General features: G+C 28.8%; 3 protein-coding genes across 3 annotated transcripts in view; 1 reads left to right on the top strand and 2 right to left on the bottom strand.

The window, feature by feature from the left end:
• The window catches only part of LOC142230524 (uncharacterized), a 75,900-nt gene extending 62,907 nt beyond the window's left edge, over positions 1-12,993 (bottom strand). The window contains exon 1 of the mRNA XM_075301167.1: positions 12,668-12,993. The gene's annotated coding sequence lies outside the window, so the exon portion shown is untranslated. The remainder of the gene's footprint in view (positions 1-12,667) is intronic.
• Positions 12,994-17,368: 4,375 nt separating this feature from the next.
• LOC142228441 (mitochondrial tRNA-specific 2-thiouridylase 1) lies at positions 17,369-19,336 on the top strand. The gene is made up of 5 exons (XM_075298870.1): positions 17,369-17,563; positions 17,927-18,092; positions 18,145-18,329; positions 18,388-18,614; positions 18,676-19,336. The coding sequence occupies exons 1-5, from the start codon at positions 17,488-17,490 to the stop codon at positions 19,177-19,179; spliced, it is 1,158 nt and encodes a 385-aa protein (XP_075154985.1). The 5' UTR covers positions 17,369-17,487; the 3' UTR covers positions 19,180-19,336.
• Positions 19,337-20,829: 1,493 nt separating this feature from the next.
• Cdc45 (cell division cycle protein 45) lies at positions 20,830-23,643 on the bottom strand. Its single transcript, XM_075298869.1, has 2 exons — positions 23,070-23,643; positions 20,830-22,709 (listed from the first exon to the last, which is right to left on the bottom strand). The coding sequence occupies exons 1-2, from the start codon at positions 23,406-23,408 to the stop codon at positions 21,309-21,311; spliced, it is 1,740 nt and encodes a 579-aa protein (XP_075154984.1). The 5' UTR covers positions 23,409-23,643; the 3' UTR covers positions 20,830-21,308.
• Between the last annotated feature and the right edge of the window lie 364 nt (positions 23,644-24,007).

Here is a 24,007-nt window from a genome sequence, read left to right as displayed (position 1 = left end):
ATATATATATATATATATATATATATATATATATATATATATATATATATATATATATATATATATATATATATATATATATATATATATATATATATATATATATATATATATATATATATATATATATATATATATATATATATATATATATATATATATATATATATATATATATATATATATATATATATATGTTTTCCCGACTTCCCGGCAAAAATGGCCAAAATAACCACATTTTCCTTATAAAATCGCCACTGCTACGTCGAAAACTTGTAAAAATGACTCAAATTTTCCTATTACTCTGCTACACATCTATCGACCGACAAATCCTAAATACGCTTTTGCGAAGTTGCCTCAAAATGGGTTTATATTTAAATGTTTCCCATATTTTTTAATAACATTGTGCTTCTCTAGAACTAAAATTTAAACCGGCTGATGTCCTGATTTAAATTTTAGTTCTAGAGATTTTGTAGAAGTACAACAAATTGTCTCCAAATTGGTTAAGATATAAATATTTGTATATGGGAATGTAAACCTTCATGAAGGAGTTGAGATGGTAACACAAATTTTGGTCTACAAAGTGGTGAAGGGTATAATATAGTCGGCCCCGCCCGACTTTAGACTTTACTTACTTGTTTTTTAATTGAAATGTCTTCAATCACAGAAATGATAGTATCAATTAAAAAATTTATTGAAAGTCAATTAAAAACTTAGTTGATCCAATTAAACAATTAATTGATACTATTAATTTTTGTGATTGATTTTTGTGTCAATTAAAAATTTTGTAGAATCATTTAAATTTTTAATTGAATATTTTTTAAAACCCAATTAAGACTTTAATTGGAAAAATGCTCGTGAAATTTTTTTCTGTGTATGACAAGCCCATGTTAAATTCATCGCTTCTGTGCTGCACAACTTTGTATTTAGTTCTTCATTTCGATAAAAACTCAAATACTTCAAAATTTTAGAAAATTTTCTGTAGAAATAAAATGTTGATCAAATTATCTATAGAAATAAAATTTTGGCAAATTTTTTTTTAAAAATAAAATTTTGACAAAATTTTTTTTAAAAATAAAATTTTGACAAAATTTTCTAAAGAAATAAAATGTTAACAAAATTTTCTATAGAAATAAAATTTTGACAAAATTTTCTATAAAAATAAAATTTTATTTGTTGTTTTGATCTCAGTTTTAAAACCATTATGTTGACTAAACTACAAGAGTAGCTTAACCAACAGAGAAAAAGAATGTTTGTCAACAAATATGATTGAAGTACAAACCCACAATAAAAAACAAAACACGAATGAAGTAAGAGGTAGCACGCTCAAAATAAACCCAGCCAACTGCACTCAAATCGATGATTTGATGGTGGCAAAGGAAAAGAAAAATTTTTTTATAAATTTATTTCGGCATAAGCCGGCTATTTTTTATAGAAATAAACTTTTGACAAAATTTTCTATAGAAATAACTTTTTGAAAAAATTATCAATGGAAATAAAATTTTGCAATATTTTATATAGAAATAAAATTTTGCAAAATTTTCTATAGAAATAAAAGTTTGCAAAATTTTCTATAGAAATAAAATTTTGCAAAATTTTATATAGAATTAAATTTTGCAAAATTTTCTATAGAATAAAATCTTGCAAAATTTTCCATAGAAATAAAATTTGTACAAAATTTTCTATAGAAATAAAATTTTGACAAAATTTTCTATAGAAATAAAATTTTGACAAAATTTTCTATAGAAATCAAATTTTGACAACATTTTCTATAGAAAAAAAATTTTGACAAAATTTTCTATAGAAATAAAATTTTGAAAAAATTTTCTATAGAAATAAAATTTTCTACAGAAATAAAATTTTGACTAAATTTTTTATAGAAATAAAATTTTGACAAAATTTTTTATAGAAATAAAATTTTGACAAAATTTTTTATAGAAATAAAATTTTGACAAATTTTTTTATAGAAATAAAATTTTGACAAATTTTTTTATAGAAATAAAATTTTCACAAAATTTTCTATAGTAATAAAATTTTGGAAAAATTTTCTTTCAATATTCGATATATGTATATAGGTATATGGTCTCAAAATAAAATTAAAAAAAATAAAATCGATTGTTCGAAATATTTCAAATAATTTGTTATGGTGGTGGGCAGTGAAATGTATCGATTCAGCCCATCTGCTAGTCTATCATTCTAAGAAACATAAAATGATATCCGTAATTGGAAGTTGCTTTTCATTTACAGTCATACCGTACATTGTTAATAAAATTTTATTTTGATTAAAAGTTAATAAAATTTTATTTTAATTAATATTTCGTTTTTTTTTAGAAATTTGTCTTAATATTTTGTAAATTACGCATACTAAAATTTAAGTTGCGTAATCTTTAAAATCACGAAAAGAAACTTCTCATAAAGGTATATTTTTGTATCTACTAGGATCAGAAAATGTCCCAATTTCTAAGAGACAGGAAAAAAGCACCGATTGAATACTTAGGAGACAGAATTCCTAATGTAAGCAAAAATGGGATAAAAACGGGAGGTGGCGAAACATTTTAACCATAAAATCAACTTGACCATTATATTGCATGAATCTCTTTTAAGATATCAAATATAATCTTCTCCATATTGGATTGGATAGTAAAATTAAACTTCAATATTTAACAACATCGCCGGCAAAATTAAGTCATCACAAAATTATTTCATCACATTAAATATTCTCCACCACATTGAGATATAATAATTCCGTTTTGTTTTTACGGCATTTTAATAATAACTCATAAATTTTTCTTACAGTCATGAATTAATATACAATATTTCTATTTATTAGTTATAATAATGAAAATGTATTGTGGCATATTGAATAACATCCGCATGGCAATAAAGGTACATCATCTTCAGAGTAAAATAGAAAAGAGAAGTACCCGGAAATCATTGTTATCATATTAAAAATGTGGAAGTAAGATAGAAGAATGGAGAAATAGCTATAATGGAAAATTTTTTTTCACAATGCTGTTGCTTTGGCGGTATGCCGTCAAAGATGCTACTTTATCACATCATAGTCACATAACATTATACTCGTATAAAGTATATATTATCCTTAAGTGAGAGTTAAAAAATGAGATTATATACGCATTTATTTTAATATTGAAAATTATTCTAAATTAATTTGATTTAAATTTGAAAAAGTAACTAAATTATATTAAATAATAAAAAAATTATATTAAATTAACTCAATGTAATATAATAGAATTTATCGTAAGGAAAGATATCAACTGCTAAACTAAACACGAGATGAGAATTTTTAGAGAATCTGCCCTAAAAATTATGTGAGGAAAGCAGACTAGAACCATTCAGAAGAATCGTACTCGTTTTTAGTACCGAATTTTGCCACCCTACAGCGGTTAATGTACAAGCATATTTACACAGTCAGCGGTGAAAAACTATTTCTATTACCACCCATGAAAGGGTATTCTGAGCTATTATAAGATTCAATGTTCATAGAACGAAGCCGATTCCAAACACCACCATCTGCTTGGAATAAGTGATCCGCAACCGACTCAACAAAGTAGGGCTACTAAAATCAAAAACTGAATTTTCGACAAATTGACTTTTTGTCAAAACAAAAATGTAATCTTTTTTGGTGAAAAATTGAGGAGCTACCGTTGTGCAATGTTTTGCCGCCTTCACAGAAAAAAATTTCACGAAAATTTTTCCAAATAAAATTTTAACTGAGTTTTAAAAAATAATCAATTAAAAATTTAATTGATTCAACAATTGTTTTTAATTAAAACAAATATCAACCACAAAAATTAATAGTATCAATTAATTTTTTAATTGGATCAATTAATTTCTTAATTGATCTTCAATTAATTTTTTAATTGATAATATCATTTCTGTGATTGAAGACATTTCAATTAATAAATTAATTGGCTCAATTAATTTCGTGATTGAATCAGAAAAAACATTTTTGTGTTTGCTTACGAAGACTCATGGGTTTAATCCCAGGTTCGATCGAACACCAAAATGTTTTTCAGTACTGGATTATTCCCCCTCAGCTGTGCTACTGACATTTCGTAGCATTCAAAGCTTCCCTCAATAGTTTGACCTTAATGTGAAAAGCCGCTTGGAATCGGTTATAAAAAGGAATCAACTGAAATCAACTTTAAATCCTGGCTACACTCAATTTACGATCCAAAGATTTTGACCTTGCCTTAAAGATTTTTGTACTGATTCCGAGCCAAAGATGCGGCTTCTTTTAAATAACTACATTTTTTAGGGACTTATCTTTAAATCTAGAAACAATAAAATTAAAATTAGGATACAGATCTCATTTATGGAATTTTCATTCTTTTTTTGTGATATATTAATAATAAATATTTTTCGACAAATTCAACAAAATTTATTGGACAATTTTTTCCCTTGTTAAAGAAATTTTTGAGTTTGAAGGAAAAAATTGGCTTTCAAAATTGCAAAACTGCCATTAGTGTCATACGCAGTTAAAGATGGTCGCATTATTGGTAAAATTTACCAATTTCAAGAAATTCTGAAAACTACCAAACTAAAAGAAAATCTTATTTTCCAAAAAATAAAAATATTTCTATAGAAAATTTTGTCAAAATTTTATTTCAATAAATTTTCTCAAAATTTTCTCAAAAAAATTTTTTTTTTATAGAAAATGTTGTCAAAATTTTATTTCTATAGAAACTTTTCTCAAAATTTTATTTCTATAGAAAATTTTGTCAAAATTTTATTTCTATAGAAAATGGTGTCAAAATTTTATTTATATAAATAATATTGTCAATATGTTATTTCTATAGAAAATTTTGTCAAAACTTTATTTCTATAGAAAATTTTGTCAAAATTTTATTTCTATAGAAAATTTTGTCAAAATGTTATTTCTATAGAAAATTTTGTCAAAATTTTATTTCTATAGAAGATTTTGTTAAAATTTTATTTCTATGGAAAATTTTGTCAACATTTTATTTCTATAGAAAATTTTGTCAAAATTTTATTTCTATAGAAAATTTGGTCAAAATTTTATTTCTATAGAAGATTTTGTCAAAATTTTATTTCTTTAGAAAATTTTGTCAAAATTTTATTTAGAAAATTTAGCAAAATTTTATTTCTATAGAAAATTTTGTCAAAATTTTATTTCTATAGAAAATTTTGTCAAAATTTTATTTCTATAGAAAATTTTGTCAAAATTTTATTTCTATAGAAAAATTTCTCAAAATTTTATTTCTTTAGAAAATTTTGTTAAAATTTTATTTCTATAGAAAATTTTATCAAAATTTTATTTCTATAGAAAATTTTGTCAACATTTTATTTCTATAGAAAATTTTGTCAACATTTTATTTCTTTAGAAAATTTTGTCAAAATTTTATTTCTATAGAAAATTTTGTCAAAATTTTATTTCTTTAGAAAATTTTGTCAAAATTTTATTTCTGTAGAAAATTTTGCAAAATTTTATTTCTATAGAAAATTTTGTCAAAATTTTATTTCTATAGAAAATTTTGTCAAAATTTTATTTCTATAGAAAATTTGGTCAAAATTTTATTTCTATAGAAAATTTTCTCAAAAAATTTTTTTTATGGAAAATGTTGTCAAAATTTTATTTCTATAGAAAATTTTGTCAAAATTTTATTTCTATAGAAAATTTTGTCAAAATTTTATTTCTATAGAAAATTTTGTTAAAATTTTATTTCTATAGAAAATTTTGTCAAAATTTTATTTCTATAGAAAATTTTGTCAAAATTTTATTTCTATAAAAAAGTTTGTCAAAATTTTATTTCTATAAAAAAGTTTGTCAAAATTTTATTTCTATAGAAATTTTTGGCCTGTATTTCTGAGTGTTTTCATGATTCTTCAAGAAGTTTCACAAATAGTAGGACACATTTTTCGGACTTGACATTGATTTAAAAATAAAATCGGGCAGCATTCACAGATATAAGAGAAGTTTATCACTTGGATTTATTTACAAAACTGGCGTTTCGTATTTAGTTTCACTGTCACACTTTTTCAATTTAACCATGAATCGTTTTATAAACGAACAACGCTTGCAAATTATTTAATTTTATTATCAAAATGTGCGCTTCCTCCATTTTATGGTCAGTTTAATGGAATTAATCATATTAAGCAAAATTGTCGATTTTGGAGTGAATATCAGTCATGCCGCTGCAAATACTATCAAAGCATCGAGAAAAAGTCTAAGGTTGGTACGGAAGACAACATTGAAGATTTTTTTCATAAGATTCCTGCCGAAATGTTGTAAAGAGTATACCAAAATGGATGGACTAATTGAGACGTATTCGCAGTCAATATTTGCATGAAATAATCTTCCAAAGTTAAATTCTATGGACCTTAGTATAGATTCAAAAAAATATTTCATGCCTATTTCTAAACTTTGTGGGTTTTTTTTTAATTTTCTATATTCCTTAAAAAATTATCTTTTAAATGTAACTTCCTAAATCTGGCAAACCAACATGACTAACCCAACGTATTTAGTTTAAGAGTAACCAGATACGATACAATTGACAGTAAATGTTTTATTACAACTGGGACTCACAATCTTTATTGTTCATTTTGTGAATGTATTCACAATCCCTATATGTATGTATTCATATAAAAATCATGCAATTTATTTACAAAAGTGGAAACCATAATACATATCTCCGCAAAGGCATTTTGGTTTTTATGTGGAAAAAACATAAACATGGGAATTCAAAAATTGTTGCATAAATATTTAATGGTTACATTTGGAAAATAACTAGACCATAGAATCCTCATATACGCAATGGGATAAATGTAACATCTATACATTAGCTTAGCACATGGTGGCGTATGAGTTTTGCTGATTAATACAATGAATACGTATACGCTATGGCGTACGGAGTAAAGGATAATAGAGAACACAGACAAATGCTTACGAATTGTAATCAATAATTAATAAATAGTTATGAGTTATTCTTGAGAGAAAAAATTGACTTGGTCCCAAAGACTTTGGCGTTTGGATTTTTTTATCATTTCCATAATTGTAATGAATCAACTCGGGTTTTACTTAAGGTTTTATGTACATATTTGGAATTATGATACATAACTTATGCTATGGTCACACTGGGAAAATATTTGACAGAATTCGAAAAAGAATCCCTCGCCACAGCCTAACCAGCAAACATTTTGAGCTCATATTGGATATGTACTATCATGGTACGGGTATTTTCAAAAAAGCGTATCCAGCTATTTGGAAAACGGTTCTGTAAAAATGTTTGACACTCATTTTGGTCAAATATTTGCCTAGTGTGACCATAGCTTTAGTCTCGAAATTATTTTTTAAATATTTTAAATAAGCGATTGATGAGCAGACAAACTTATATCATGAAATTTTTTGTGAAAAGAAAAATTATGGTAAAATCAAGGTTGCAACATCTTTAAATTAATTCCTAGCCTAATACCTGGAGAAGGCGATTTATTACTTACGAAAAATATATAAGATAAGAGACAAGATTACCAATGCACGCACAAAGAGTGTGGGTGCAAACGTATTTCCCCGATCATTCCGGTGGGGATAAGCACAAAATTCTTACATAGGAAAGTAGCACTATTATACTTTAATGTTTAATGTCATGTCAATTCCTTGTTTTATGGCTTACTGGGATAAAAAGCAGTTCCTTTATTATTGAAACATAAAATCGGGCAGCACTCACTGATAAGAGACAAGATTACCGCCTATGATACCAGAATGGATTGAACACTCTAGGTGATACTAATACCAAACTAACTACAAAACTAACTAAGTTGGAATTATAAATTGGTACGAGTCAAGACGAAATACAATATTTTGGGCAGAATACCATACCTGCAAAACGCAAAAGTGTTTTATTTGTCGGGTGTTAATTGAGCTCTGGGAGTAGGGTCTCTTAATGGGTCTACGAGTAACCAAGGTAAATGTGCACTAATGTAAGGATCTGTGTGCAGTTTTAAATTCTACTTGGTGAAAAGAAGAATATATTTGGTAAAAATCCACTAAGTATGGGGGGAATGAAAGTAAGGGTATGGGGTTTATTTACTCTTTATGGAAAAGGGAATTTCGTTTGTCTAAAATTTCGTTCCGGAGGAAATTAGATTTTTGTCTGTTGTATCTCAGTAGCTGGAACTATCATTTTATCAAATAGCATTGATCTCCAGCGTGTTTAATGAAATCGGCAATGAATTCTTTTGAAGCCATATTACTCCGAATTCATTTAGCATAATTACTCACAGTTTAGAGGGTCTACCCTTATGTTAAGTTAATATACAATAATATGTTTTTTTATTTGCGATAAAGATAAAATGAAATTTTAAAAATTTGTCAAATGGTGATAATTGAATTTGTGTGACAAGTGTTCATATGCCAACTATGAATTCGATTCAGAAACATGACATATACAGTAAAATCCATGTTGTCATGAAAATAATATGAGATTTTTTTATATAATTTCAGTCCTTAATTTATTGCATTGGAACAAAATATAGTTTTATTGGGGAAGATTTTTTAAATCCCGTTGGGAAGAAAAATTACTTTGTATTAAGAAAAAAAATGCATTTTCTAATGATATTTCAATTAAAGGAATTATACCAATTATGCGCTTACAATCTAATCATATAGACACAAAACTTATTTAATTTATTTTTTTTTTTGTAATTTCTAACAAGCTTAAGACCCTATCAATAAACGTTTACAATTAAAATTATATTTATAATTTAATTGTAATGTAATTAATCAATAAATGAATACATAAATTTTTAGTTCAATTATTCATTTTAATCAAAAAGTATCAAGGAAATTATTGAAAATTTTTATGTTTTTAATTAAACTAATTATTACACCAATTAACTATCTAATTGAATTTAAAATATTTCCGATTAAAAATATAATTGTAAATAAAAATATTTAGTTTCTATTTTCATACTAAAGGGTGGTTAAAATTTCAAGGGCCGATGTTGATTTTGAATAAAACACAAACTATTTAGGAAATTATTGTAATTTTATTTTATTATGATATATTGGTATTACTCAATTATGTATGGAACAAAATATCGGCCAAATGGGCGCCGCGACCTCGGTAGCACACCTTCATCCGATGGTCCAAATTTTCGATGACGCTGAGGCATAATCGAGGTTCTATGCCGTTAATGTGCCGAATTATCTCATTTATTAGCTCTTGAATTGTTGCTGGCTTATCGACGTACACCCTTTCTTTCAAATAACCCCAAAGAAAAAAGTCCAACGGTGTCAAATCACATGATCTTGGCGGCCAATTGACATCGACATTACGTGAGATAACACGGCCATTGAATTTGTTGCGCAAAAAAGCCATTGTTTCGTTAGCTGTGTGGCAAGTGGCACCGTCCTGCTGAAACCACATATCGTCCACATCCATATCTTCCAATTCGGGCCATAAAAAGTTCGTTATCAACTTACGATAGCGAACACCATTCACAGTAACTGCCTGACTGGCCTCATTTTGGAAAAAATACGGCCCGATGATGCCGCCAGCCCATAAACCGCACCAAACAGTCACTCTTTGTGGGTGCATTGGTTTTTCGACAATCACTCTTGGATTCTCATTCGCCCAAATGCGGCAATTCTGTTTATTGACGAATCCACTGAGGTGAAAATGTGCCTCATCACTGAAGATGATTTTCTTCGAAAATTGATCATCCACTGTTGCCATTTCTTGGAACCATTTAACACGTTGTTGGATTGTGTATCTATTCATGGTTTAAATTGAGTAAGTCTGAAATAGAGAAATGTCAAATAAAATTCGGAAAAAAACTTGGCGTTTAGGAGTGGTTCACATTCAACATCGGCCCTTACAATTTAACCACCCTTTATTTTTAATCGGAAATATTTTAAATTCAATTAAATAATTAATTGGGATAACAATTACTTTAATTAAAAACATAAAAATTTTCAATAATTTCCTTAACTGACTTTATTTTTTATTTTGATTAAAATGAATAATTGAACTAAAAATTTATGTTTTCATTTAGTGATTAATTACATTATGATTAAATTATAAATATAATTATAATTGTAAACGTTGACTGCTAGGGCTAAGCTTGTTAGAAATTACAAAAAAAAAATAATTAGATATGTTTTGTGTCTATATGATTAGATTGTAAGCGCATAATTGGTATAATTCCTTTAATTGAAATATCATTAGAAAATGTTTTTTTCTTAATACAAAGTAATTTTTTCTTCCCAACGGGATTTAAAAAATCTTCCCCAATAAAACTATATTTTGTTCCATGTATAAATTAAGGACCGAAATTATATAAAAAATTCTCTCTTTTTATTTTCATGACAACATGAATTTTAATGTCATGTTTCTGAATCGAATTCATAGTTGGCATATGAACACTTGTCACACAAGTTCAATTATCACCATTTGACATGGTCCTGACAAATTTTTAAAATATTCATTTTATCTTTATCGTAAATAAAAAAACATATTATTGTATATTAACTTAACATAAGGGTAGACCCTCTAAACTGTGAGTAATTTATGCTAAATGAATTCGGAGTAATATGGCTTCAAAAGAATTCATTGCCGATTTCATTAAAGACGCTGGAGATCAATGCTATTCGCTAAAGTGATAGTTCCAGCTATTGAGATAGGACAGACAAAAATCTAATTTCCTCCGGAACGAAATTTTAGACAAACGAAATTCCCCTTTTCCATAAAGAGCAAATAAACCCCATACCCTTACTTTCATTCCCCCATACATAATGGATTTTTACCAAATCTATTCTTCTTTTCACCAAGTAGAATTTTAAATCTGCTCACAGATCCCTACATTAGTGCACATTTACCCTGAGTACTCGTAGACCCATAAAGAGACCGTACTCCCAGAGCTCAATTAACACCCGAGAAATAAAACACTTTTGCGTTTTGCAGGTATGGTATTCTGCCCAAAATATTGTATTTCGTCTTGACTCGTACCAATTATAATTCCAACTTAGTTAGCTTAAGTTTGGTATTGCGGCAGTCCGTTATATAAGGCTCACTTAGAGTGTTCAGACCATTCTGGTACCATAGGCGGTAATCTTGTCTCTTATCAGTGAGTGCTGCCCGATTTTATGTTTCAATAATAAAGGAACTGCTTTTTATCCCAGTAAGCCATAAAACAAACACTTGACATGTCATTAAACATTAAAGTATAATAGTGCTACTTTCCTATGTAAGAATTTTGTGCTTATCCCCACTGGGATGATCGGGGAAATACGTTTGTATTTCCTTTATAATGATTTTTACGGGCTTTGTGTACACACAAAAATTAACAAATTCTAAACACGTTTATAATTTGCATAACTCTCCATTAAATTTGTTGATAATTAACCAAAAAAAAAATAATTAGCAAAAGTTTTCAATAGATTTCGTGACAAATATTTATCCATGCTTCTGGTCGTGTGGGTGTGTTTGTGGCTATGTATAAAAGCAGATAATAAATAAGCATTGCATACTTACAGGCGTTAGGTCGGAAATTAAAACATTTGATTACGACGCTTTACTTTGTGTAAATAATACAATTAACAACACGAGCATTTATACGATGGTGACAAATAAATATTACTCGACGACAAATTGTTATTTCGAGGAGGACACACGATAGCAGAAAAGTTAAGACAATAAGACACACACCAACACATATAAATTACAGTTATGTGACACAGATGTTGCACACTTTACTCTAGCTAAGATTTGTTTGTATTCACTTGTGAAGTTTTTGTTACTTGTTGTTTTTATCTTTGCAACTTCTATTCAAACCTAAAGGAAATTAAACATCGCAAAATACATTTACATATAACTTGTAGTGGGTGTCACCTAGTACATACACTCGTACATACGTGAGAGCTCTTAAAACTAATCAAACTACTTTGAGAGATATGCATTTTTATGCAGGATAGTATAACCATTCAACACTCTTGACAGGTGAGAAAATGAGGTGAGATAACAAGCATCATCTGCATCTATTATATGTTTCTCGTCTTCTTTGACAAGTTAACGGCAAAAAAACAGTCTAATTATGAACACTTAAACTAACATGATTAATTGACTTTCGAGTTCTCCTAAGGGTTTCTCATTAGTGGGTAACCATAAGAAATATACGGAATCCAAATGTGTGACTGTAAATAAAAAAATATCCTTGCTTTGTAGAAAGACAAACATATAATACGAAGAGCAATATAAAGCCTACTTCCTGTAAACAAACATACCTACACAGGTACATATATACATATGTAGGTATATGAGAGTAATGTTTTCAAGTAGCAGTAGGTGTGAGAGCAATCTTTACAAGAGAAGCATAAAAGAAAGAGGAAGCAAATATAATTAAAGTGTAAGGTGGTATATACCATGGCTATACTTTTCGGTTATGGGAAGGAAGAATTTACCCATAGTACAAACAAATATTGGGTTGTATATTAAGCTATTGATAATGACATTTCGATGGGCTTTGCTGCTTTTAAAAGTAAACCGGAATTGAAAAGGCAAAGGCAATTATATAAAGTAAATGTTTCAAAAATCTTAATATTCATTTATACTACGTCTAGTTAGAAATTTTATGACATTTTAACACATGTAACTTAAATTTGCTTACAGCTACAACAATTTATTCTTACTTTTTTATTTTCCAATAGTTAGTTTTCTTGTATTTTTATCTTCCCTTGTTTTGCAATCATTTGCAGAATATTTAACACTGTTGCTGCTTACAATTCATCAATTATGGTTTGTCATTAAAGAATTCACGAAATAATATATAAAATATTATTCACTAGTCAATTCATTAAACACTTTATGTTTTCAAACAATTTTTCTTTGTGGCTTCTTTTTCAATGACTTTCAGAAAGGACCCGCGAATTATTAAATATTTTTCTCTTAGCTTTTCAAAGTGTTTCCGTTGTACTGTGGACGTTCGTTAATTTCTTAGCGTTTTATCAAGACCAAGTGTTTAGTTTCGCTGTTTAAGTTATACTGATGCTGTGTCCTGAAATATCTAATTGACATTGTCCTCTTTTGAATTGAGAGAGTATTGTTGGGGCATTGTTGAAAGATGCTGAAGAGGGTTACCATCTGACGTTCAGTAAACGTTCCAAAACTAAAATTTATATCAATAGGAAATTTTGTCAAAATATCATTTCTTTTTTTTTCAAAATTTCATTATGAAATATTTTTATCAAAATTTCATTTCATTTTGCCAAATTTTCGTTTCTATAGGAAATTTTGGCAAAATTTATTTTGTATAGGAAATTTTATCAAAATTTCATTTCTATAGGAAATTTTATCAAAATTTCCTTTCTATAGGAAATCTTATCAAAATTTCATTTCTATAGGAAACTTTGCAAAAATTTTATTTCTATAGGAAATTTTATCAAATTTTAATTTTTAAAGGAAATTTTGTCAATATTTCATTTCTATTTGGAAATTTTCTCAAAATTTCATTTCTATAGGTAATTTTCTCAAAATTTCATTCCGATGAAACATTTTCTCAAAATTTAGTTTCTATAGGATTTTTTTTCAATATTTTTTTAAGAAGTTTTGTCAAAATTTCATTTCTAGGCAAATTTTGTCAAAATTTCTTTTCTATAGGAAATTTTGTCAAAATTTCTTTTCTCTTTGGAACTTTTGTCACAATTTCATTTCTACAGGAAATTTTGTCAATATTTCATTTCTATAGGAATAAAATCCTATAAAAGTCAACATTTCTATTCTATTGGGAATTTTTATCACAACTTCATTTCAGAAGGGAATTTTGTCAAAATTCTTTTCTATTTATATAAGAAATATTTCATATCTATAAAAAGTTTTGTATTTTTTTCATTTCTATAGGAAATTTGTAAAAATTTCTTTTCTATATTTCATTCCTATACGATATTTTCTCGAAATTTCATTCCTATAAAAATTTTTCTCAAAATGTCATATCTTCAATATAGTTTGTCAAAATTTAATATCTTCAATATATTTTGTCAAAATTTCATATCTTCAATATATTTTGTCAAATATATAGGAAATCTATAGGAAATTTTGTCAAAATTTCAATTCTATACGAAATTTTCTCAAAATTTCATTTAAATAGGAAATTTTTGTCAAAATTTCATTTCTTTAATAAATTTTATCAAGATTTCATTTCTTTAATAGATTTTGTCAAAATTTTATTTCTATAGGGAATTTTGTCAAAATTTCATTTCTATACGAAATTTTCTCAAAATTTCATTCCTATAGGAAATTTTCCCCAAATTTCATTTTTATAGGAAATTTTCCACAAATTTCATTTCTATAGGAAATTTGTGTAGGAGAAATAATACATCCAATAATACGTCCACAAATAACCAAAACCCCTTGTGAAATCGGTTTATATAATCAGCATATACTGGATCCCGAAAGACACCTTTATATAAGTTACCACCACTGTAATCACCATACATCAGTATCTTCTCCAAGCTTCGCAAATTTTCCAAGAAATTTTTTAAACATGTATCTAATAAAGGACCACAATATACTGAGATTTTGGATACAGAGCATTACAACATGCATTCTTAAATGCTTTTAAAATTCTTTGTAACAATCTTCAATTGTCGTCAATAAAACAAACATGTAACTAAATTTATAAAAATAAAATAAATAAAAATTGACAAAATTGACAAAATAGACAAAATAGACTGAAACCCCATAAAGATGGCAACTCAATCATTGTCAACGAGCACATATCACTCTCCTTCTGCTCCACATTCTCTTCAAACAAAGAGAGGGGATTTTATCTGCGCATAAATTTCAAATGCAACGATGCCACTACTCCTCTCCTACCAAATTATGTTATTCAAACGCTATAGAAACTAAAGTAAAAATCATTTGAAGATTTAAACGTTCATCTCAACATTTTCTCTCATTCTCCACACGTAACAATTGCAATTTCCAGGTTGTAATTGTAGTTATCAGGGGTACTCGTGAAAACAATTTAAAAATATGGGTCATAGTATTGTGCATATAAATTACCCAGTAAACGATTTCACAAGCAAATAGAATTATTATATCGCTGGAGAATTACAGACGATGTAAAACCCCAATTCGTATATTTTTTTAAATTGTGCTGTTTTAAATGTTATTTTAAGTTATTTCAACGTTCATTCCGTATATTAACCTATTGAATTATGCTTAGTCAAAGTGATGGTGAGGTCACCATTTAAGATTTTATATGCAATTTTCCACAATACATTAGCCGAAAACATCCTACACTCGCTTAAAACTGAGGAAACAATTTCGTATTTCGTTCTTTTGTAAAAAAGACATATCTAGACCATCTACATAAACCGGAACTTGAATTGGTGAAAAAATACAAGTAGATAATGAAGAATACATGCTTGCCCCAGACCGTTTATTTCAAATCTAAGTTATGGATTCAAACAATTATTTTGTCTCATAAAAATCTAACAAACCTTATTCAAACAAACAAAATTTCATTTCTATAGGATATTTTCTCAAAATTTCATTTCTATAAGAAATTTTGTCAAAATTTCATTTCTATAGGAAATTTTCTCAAAATTTCATTTCTTTAAGAAATTTTGTCAAAATTTCATTTCTATAGGAAATTTTCTCAAAATTTCATTTCTATAGGAAATTTTCTCAAAATTTCATTTCTATAGGAAATTTTCTCAAAATTTCATTTCTATAAGAAATTTTGTCAAAATTTCATTTCTATAAGAAATTTTGTCAAAATTTCATTTCTATAGGAAATTTTTTCAAACTTTCATTTCTATAGGAAATTTTTTCAAATTTTCATTTCTATAGGAAATTTTCTCAAAATTTTATTTCTATAGGAATTTTTTTCAAAATTTTATTTCTCTAGGAAATTTTCTAGAAATTTCATTTTTATAGGAAATTTTCTCAAAATTTCATATCTATAAGAAATTTTGTAAAAATTTCATTTCTATAAGAAATTTTGTAAAAATTTCATTTCTATAGGAAATTTTGTAAAAATTTCATTTCTATAGGAAATTTTGTAAAAATTTCATTTCTATAGGAAATTTTGTAAAAATTTCATTTCTATAGGAAATTTTTTCAAAATTTCATTTCTATAGGAAAATTTTTCAAAATTTCATTTCTATACGAAATTTTTTCAAAATTTCATTTCTATAGGAAATTTTCTCAAAATTTCTTTTCTATAGGAAATTTTCTCAAAATTTCATTTCTATAAGAAATTTTGTCAAAATTTCTTTTCTATCGGAAATTTTCCCAAATTTCATTTCTATAAGAAATTTTGTCAAAATTTCATTTCTATAGGACATTTTGTCAAAATTTTATTTCTATAGGAAATTTTCTCAAAATTTCATTTCTATAAGAATTTTTTTCAAAATTTCATTTCTATAAGAAGTTTTGTCAAAATTTCATTTCTATAAGAAATTTTGTCAAAATTTCATTTCTATAGGGCATTTTGTCAAAATTTTATTGCTATAGGAAATTTTGTTAAAATTTAATTTCTTTAGAAAATTATGCTTTATTTTTTTAGAAAATTGTCAAAATTTCATTTCTGTAGGATATTTTGTCAAAATTTCATTTCGATTGGACATTTTGTCAAAATTTCATAAATTTTCTCAAAATTTTATTTCTATAGGAAATTTTTTCATAATTTCATTTCTATAAGAAAGTTGGGCAAAATTTCTTTTCTATTTTGTCAATTTTTTTTTCTCAAACTTTTATTTCTATTGGAAATTTTTTCATAATATCATTTCTATAAACAATTTCATTTCGGTAGGAAATTTTTTCAAAATTTCATTTCTATAGGAAATTTTTTCAAAATTTCATTTCTATAGGAAATTTTCTCAAAATTTCATTTCTATGAGAAATTTTGTCAAAATTTCATTTCTATGAGAATTTTTTTCAAAATTTTATTTCTATAGGACATTTTGTCAAAATTTTATTTCTATAGGAAATTTTCTCATAATTTCATTTCTATAGGAAATTTTCTCAAAATTTCATTTCTATGGAAATTTTCTCAAAATTTCATTTCTATTTTCTCAAAATTTCATTTCTATAGGAAATTTTGTCAAAATTTCATTTCTATAAGAAATTTTCTCATAATTTCATTTCTATAGGAAATTTTCTCAAAATTTCATTTCTATGGAAATTTTCTCAAAATTTCATTTCTATAGGAAATTTTGTAAAATTTTTGTTTTATAGGATTTTTTTTTTTAAATTTCAGTTCTACCTACACTCGTCTAAATTTAATATTTTTCTGTAATTACCTGTTTTTTACATCATGATTGAAATCACTGAACATACTCATTTAGCATATGGCAACACAGACCAAGAAAATATATAATCAGCTGGTTTAATAACAATACACCCCGCACCATTTGAGCAATGTAGGATTATGGGACTATCTTTTAAGGACGTTTTGAATAAGGATTCGGTATTTATATGTTCGGCGTAATATTTGTAAATAGAAATGTTTCGAAAGGTTGTGATTGGGATATCGGGAGGTGTTGACAGTGCCGTTAGTGCTTTTCTGTTGAAGGAACGAGGTAATGTAATAAAACATAACCTTTCCAACTGTGAAATGATTGTGATAATAATATTGCGATACCGATACAGTAGGTAACGGATATAAGCACATCTCATATAAGAAAATTATGCATATAAGAAAGTCATTAAAAACGCCATTCCCTCAGTTTCTTGTGAATAATAATTGTCTATAAGAAAACAACGCTTATAAGAAACAAAAGTTGTGTATTTTACTGAGTTTCTTATATCCGTTATCCACTGTATACTAAATGTAGTTATAATTACATTAAATGTAAAAATATGAATAGCGAGAAGAGCCTTTTTAGATAAACCAACTTTGTTTCATACTCCTAAACAACAAATTTGTATTGTGTTTATTTCAGGTTTTAATGTCCTAGGTGTTTTTATGAGAAATTGGGATGAGTTCGATGAATCTGGACGTTGCTCTGGGGAACAAGATTTATTGGATGCCGAATACACTTGCAACAAATTAGGCATTGAATTGCGCAAAGTTAATTATGTGAAAGAGTATTGGAATTCAGTGTTTACGTAAGTTCCATAAAAATATCCTGCACCCATTTGTCATAAGTCTTATTCTTAGGAGTTTTTTGGAAGATTATCAAAATGGTCTTACCCCAAATCCAGATATATTGTGTAACAAACATATAAAATTCGATTTGTTCTATAATTATGCCCTTGATAATCTCAAATATGAAGCGATAGCCACGGGTCATTATGCCAAGACAAACTATGGACCATTTTTGGAAAACTATAAAGACAATGAAGGTATAATAATATAATATATAATTTGGTGTTAATACAAAATCCTCCTTACTAATTTCAGATATACGATTACTTATACCCAAGGATACTTTCAAGGACCAAACATTTTTCTTGTCTGGCATAAAGAAGGATACATTAAGACGAACTATGTTTCCTCTGGCTAATTATTTGAAAACTGATGTTAAAACTCTTGCCAAAAAATGTGGTTTAGATAGACTCACACAGAAAAAAGAAAGTACCGGAATATGTTTTGTGGGCAAAAGAGATTTTAAGGATTTCATAAAAGAGGTAAACATTCAATTGAATATTGAATTATTACAAAAGCTATTAAATATATATTTTTTTGCAGTATATAGTATCCAAACCCGGCGAATTTGTTGATATTGACACAAATCTTGTAGTGGGTAGTCATGAAGGCATTCATCAATGGACTGTGGGACAAAGGTGCCGTCTCAATTCATATCTTAAACCTTATTATGTTGCTCAAAAGGATGTTAAAACAAACACTATATATGTTGCTTCCGGACATGAACATCCTGCTTTATATTCAGATCAAATAATTGTATCAAATGCCAACTGGCTTTGTTCTGATGAATTGGTTGTGGCAACAAATGATGATGGACTAAAGTGTCGTTTCCGTTTTCAACATACAAAACCTTTGGTAGATTGTAGAATATTTCATAAATCCGAAGACTTAATTGTAGTACTCGATAAACCCTTAAGAGCCATAACTCCTGGACAATATGCTGTATTTTATACACATAAAGAGTGTATAGGATCTGCAAGAATTGTTCGTTCTGTCAATTTAGAATCTAGTTACCCAAAAAGAACACAGATTCTTGAAAATTCATGACAACATCTATATTTTAAAACCCCATACTCCGATAAACGCAAATCCTATGATTTTGATTATCTTATAAGTAGCGGAGGATAATTTTCATCCATTTTATGTTCAAATTATGGAATAGGACAGAGATTTAAATATAAAATTTTGTGATTTCAACAAATTAGCCAACAGAATGACTTATATTCATTTCATCTCAGTCTTACGATGGCTGTTGGGATTACCGGGACATGGGCTATTATTTAGTTTCCCATGAAATTAGAGGAAAGACGAACAAGAAGAAGTTCAAGGAATTTTTAAAAGAAGACAATTTCACTTCTCATAAAAAAGCTCACCAAAAACTTGCAAACTTCAATGTACACTTGCAGAAAATAAAACACTGTATTTGTTCCTCGGTGTCTGATACAAAAATTGTACAGAAAAACTTTTAATTTTTTAAAAATTAGGGAGCTGCCGCAAAAAAAAAACACCTTGCAACTTCAAAAGAAGAAAAGAAACCCTGTAAGTACTTACTTATTGGAATTACGGATCGTTGTCGTTTACAAACCCACAAGCGTTTTGGAAAAGCAAGGACTTGTCAAGGGAGCCACAGTGGTGCAATGGTTAGCATGTCCGCCTTGCATACACAAGGTCGTGGGTTCGATTCCTGCTACGACCGAACACCAAAAAGTTTTTCAGCGGTGGATTATCCCACCTCAATAATGCTGGTGACAATTCTGATGGTTTCAAAGCTTCTCTAAGTGGTTTCACTGGAATGTGGAACGCCGTTCGGACTCGGCTATAAAAAGGAGGTCCCTTGTCATTGTGCTTAACATGGAATCGCGCAGCACTCAAGTGATAAGAGAGAAGTTCACCACTGTGGTATCACAATGGACTGAATAGTCTAAGTGAGCCTGATACATCGGGCTGCCACATAACCTAACCTAAGGACTTTTTAAAAAAAGTGTCCTTTCGATTCTATATACACGGTCCATCGATGCTTCAAATATTTTAACCCATTTGAAAAATATTTCCCCCTAGCACTGCAAGAATAGGCTAGTTGGTAGCGAGAACCTCCTCATTGGACTGATACATGACAAATTGCCGCCGATGGGGATGAAATCGACGACTGCTTCAGAGTATGTTCGGCCGGGTATCGACCACTATGACTTATTCTCCTGTGTTGGCCAATAGAGTACCGCCTTCTCTGAAATGGTTTCACGGTTCCGCTTTTTGTCCGGTGTGAGCAAAAGTGACATTCATCCATGGAGTCACCTAAAAGTGGTTCATCAAAACCCACTTTCAAACTCGTACAACCATTTATTTTTTCGTGTAAACCATCAAAGAAATTATCGCCATGCCTATCTCTGTGTTATTTACTTTCCAAACATAAAATTGGAATTAGGGCTCGTTATCGTTTTTCCATTGTTCGAGAACATGGCACTGCGGCTTCGCACACAACTAAAATTGTATAAATATTTAATAATGAGAGCAAATTTTGCTGATAGCACAAAGTTTATAATATAAGTATCATACCGTGTGGCAAGTATAAGGGGGGTAATAATATTGAAATGGTCGAGACGAATTTTTTCATATAGCAGTAGTTTTCCTCTTGTTGCTCATGTCTTTGGTCTACAAATCTCCATCCAAATAATTTCGAATTAAAAATCAATCATACGCTTATTTTTTATGATAGAATGATTCGGTTTAGATGTATTTGATATGAATGTTTATGATTAGTTTGATTATAACGATTGAAAACTTAAAAAATAATATTTGTTAAAAATATATGGTTTCTCTTTAGCATCTTGTGTATAATATATCTATCCTAATAGTATTAACAATATTCGTACTTCTACCGATGTGTCTCAGTTTACATTTTCTTTAGATCGTGTTACAATTTTTTGAATCATTTTTTACATTAAAACATATAAATAGTGTATTTTTATAGAAATTTCGAAAGTCCCATGTTCAAATGAATGATCAATTTTCCAATAAAAAAAATATATATAACAAGCACGAAATATGTTTCCCTAATATTTGTTTAACTATTTTAACTCATAAGACACAAGAAAATGGAATACATAAATACTAACAACTATACTAGAAAATTGTGCTTATATTTCAGTTTAAAATAATAATAATAAATCGTTTAGTAACTACGTCAGCAATACGGTCAACGCATCTAAGAATCGCGTCAAATCATTTTGTCTTATTTGTATAAGTGAAGATTCAAAATGATCTTGTAAAATAGTGGCATTACATTTTTGAGCAGCCTGTTCAAATGCTTTGCCAAAGAAGTTTTTGGGTGAATCTTCGCGAACTGGTGGTATACCAACCAATAGACAGAGTCCTCTTTCAGCATCAATAGGACAGCTAGAAATCAGAGGCAAGTCAGGTGCCTGTCGACTTCTAGATACTGCAACATGGCCATGCAATATAAATTTAGCCAACATTGTTAAACCATAGGGGTAAGAGAAAAAGGTATTCTCTTCATTGAGTATATAATAGAAAAATGACCCAGTCGAATGGACCTGATGGGCTTCTAAACTACTTTGTACTTGTTTAAATACGGCCTGATGTAAAAGTTTTGATCCTTCAATGCCAGCATTAAGTATATCCTTATGATTACGTCCCAAGCCATCCAGGGCTTCGAGGAAACAATCTTCCGGTGTCTTGTCCTTCTTCACCGACTCCAATATTGCCAACAAAGCATGAACATAATCGGCAGCCGAATAGCGATTACGATAGCCATAATGTAATGTAAATGAACCATAAATGACATCAGGTATACCATATTTTTCAGCCAATCTTTCTACCATAGAATAGAACTCTTGGCGCAAAACTAAATCCATGGATGTAAACGTTTGGCGAGCATGTATTAATGGCAATCCCATTTCGACGAGAAGTTCGTGTAATTTCTTTTCACCTTTCAATGTCCATAATTTTAATTTGCAAGCAACATACATAGAATAACGCATTGACTCAGTGACACTCCAATGACGATATAAAACCAAATGTAAATCATTTTCGAAATTAATTTTTGATGCGCTCATATTACTTTGGTCATTGATTTTATGTGTTAGACGGGAAACATGTGATTGTATATTGTCTATTTCCAGGGTGTAAGCACTACTTTCAATTTTACCCAAGATCAACTGCTCAGTTATGCCCACGATGGCCCACCATAGTAAATCCATATTGTCTTTTGACAATTTCCATGCCAATTCGAAAATAGCTAAAGCCGATGAACGGCCATAAAAGCTATACTGTGTGTATTCAAACATTATACGATCACGCTCATTTTCCCAAGCACGTCGTTGTCTTTGTTTCATTACACGTTGTTCATGTTTTTCCATGCGGGTAAGTTTTTTGGGACGTTCTGGTCGAGCATTTCCATCTTCATTTTCTGCATCGGACTCGCCGGCACCGCTGTCATTGATTTCATCATCTTCGTCTTCATTGTCATCGTCGTCGTCATCTTCATCGTCCGATTCGCAAAATATTGATTCAAAGGGAGGTATGTTTTCTTCCAAAGCTGGATCGCCCAATATGCATACCTGCAATCATATATGAATATTAGTACGAATATTGATTCCTATTTAGTAATTTTATAGGCCAAAGAAATAGCCTAAAACTCCAAACATGTGATTATTGGGGGTTTAGGCAAACATGTGGACGAAACCCAATATGGGCTAATTTATGTAAGTGAACTCAATGTGGGTATGGATGTTTACACTTTGGAAGCACTTATCAATAGTATTTGCCTAAGCTGCGATACCTTGGAATTCCGTCAATTTTTCAGACAAATAAACCCAATTTATATTTTATGAGGCAAATCTACCTTGCATATTTTTACAATTATTCCTATAACCTGTTATTTTGCATAACCATTTTTGACTATATAAAGTAACCTTTACCTGACGATCACTATATATATTGCATACATCCAACGGGCGATGGGCATCACATATAAAAAATGTTACATCCTCCTCCGGCTGCAATAGTTCTACTATATCGACGCAACCGCCACAATTTAACAATAGTACAAATTTAACGTCACCCTGATGTTCCGTGTAGGCTCTTTGCAATCCAGCCATGCCCATAATGGGTACCACGGAATACAGCATATGATCATACTTGAAAAGTGCCTGAAGGATTTTGCTGGCACATATAGCATCGATGTCATAATTGACAATTATTAAAATCCGTTTGCCTATTAGTTGATTGTAAAAATCCCTCAGATCTTGGATGAACATAACTGGAGTTTTTCCCCTGTGGGTTTCGATATGGTTCGTTGATGGAAAAATAAATTCGTAGAAAATTAGGTCTATGCGCTCGGAATCGTTGAATAGTGCTTTATTTCAAATTCATTTCTTTCTGTTTTTTACATTTTACAACAAAATCACTAACAAATTGTTAATTTACTATCTTTCATAGATGTTTTTATTTATATTGCAGAAACAACCATGATCAATATGGCGAAACGAGATCCACATTGGGTTTTTAGCGGGAAACATATTGTTCGTATGGCGATCACTAAATTAAAACGTATGCGTTTGACGTAAGCCGTGGAACTTTTGTATGGCAAAGAATAACAATAGACCGGTTTTCTTTTAAAGCATGATATGATTTTGTGATTTTTTCAGTGTTTCACAAGTGGAAATTAGAATTGAAAGCGCAAACTAATGCTATGGTCACACTGGGCAAATATTTGACAGAAATCAAAAAAGAATCCGTCGCCACAGCCAAACCAGAAAAGATATTTAGCTCATATTGGATATATCATGGAGGATTATTTTCCAAAAACCGTATCAAGGTATTTGGAAAATGGTCCAGGAAAAATGTTTGACACTCA

Source organism: Haematobia irritans, chromosome 3 (genome assembly GCF_050003625.1).
Source record: "Haematobia irritans isolate KBUSLIRL chromosome 3, ASM5000362v1, whole genome shotgun sequence".
In the NCBI taxonomy this organism is placed as follows: domain Eukaryota; kingdom Metazoa; phylum Arthropoda; class Insecta; order Diptera; family Muscidae; genus Haematobia; species Haematobia irritans.
Note: the sequence above shows the minus strand (reverse complement) of the source record. Positions and strands in the feature narration are given on the sequence as shown.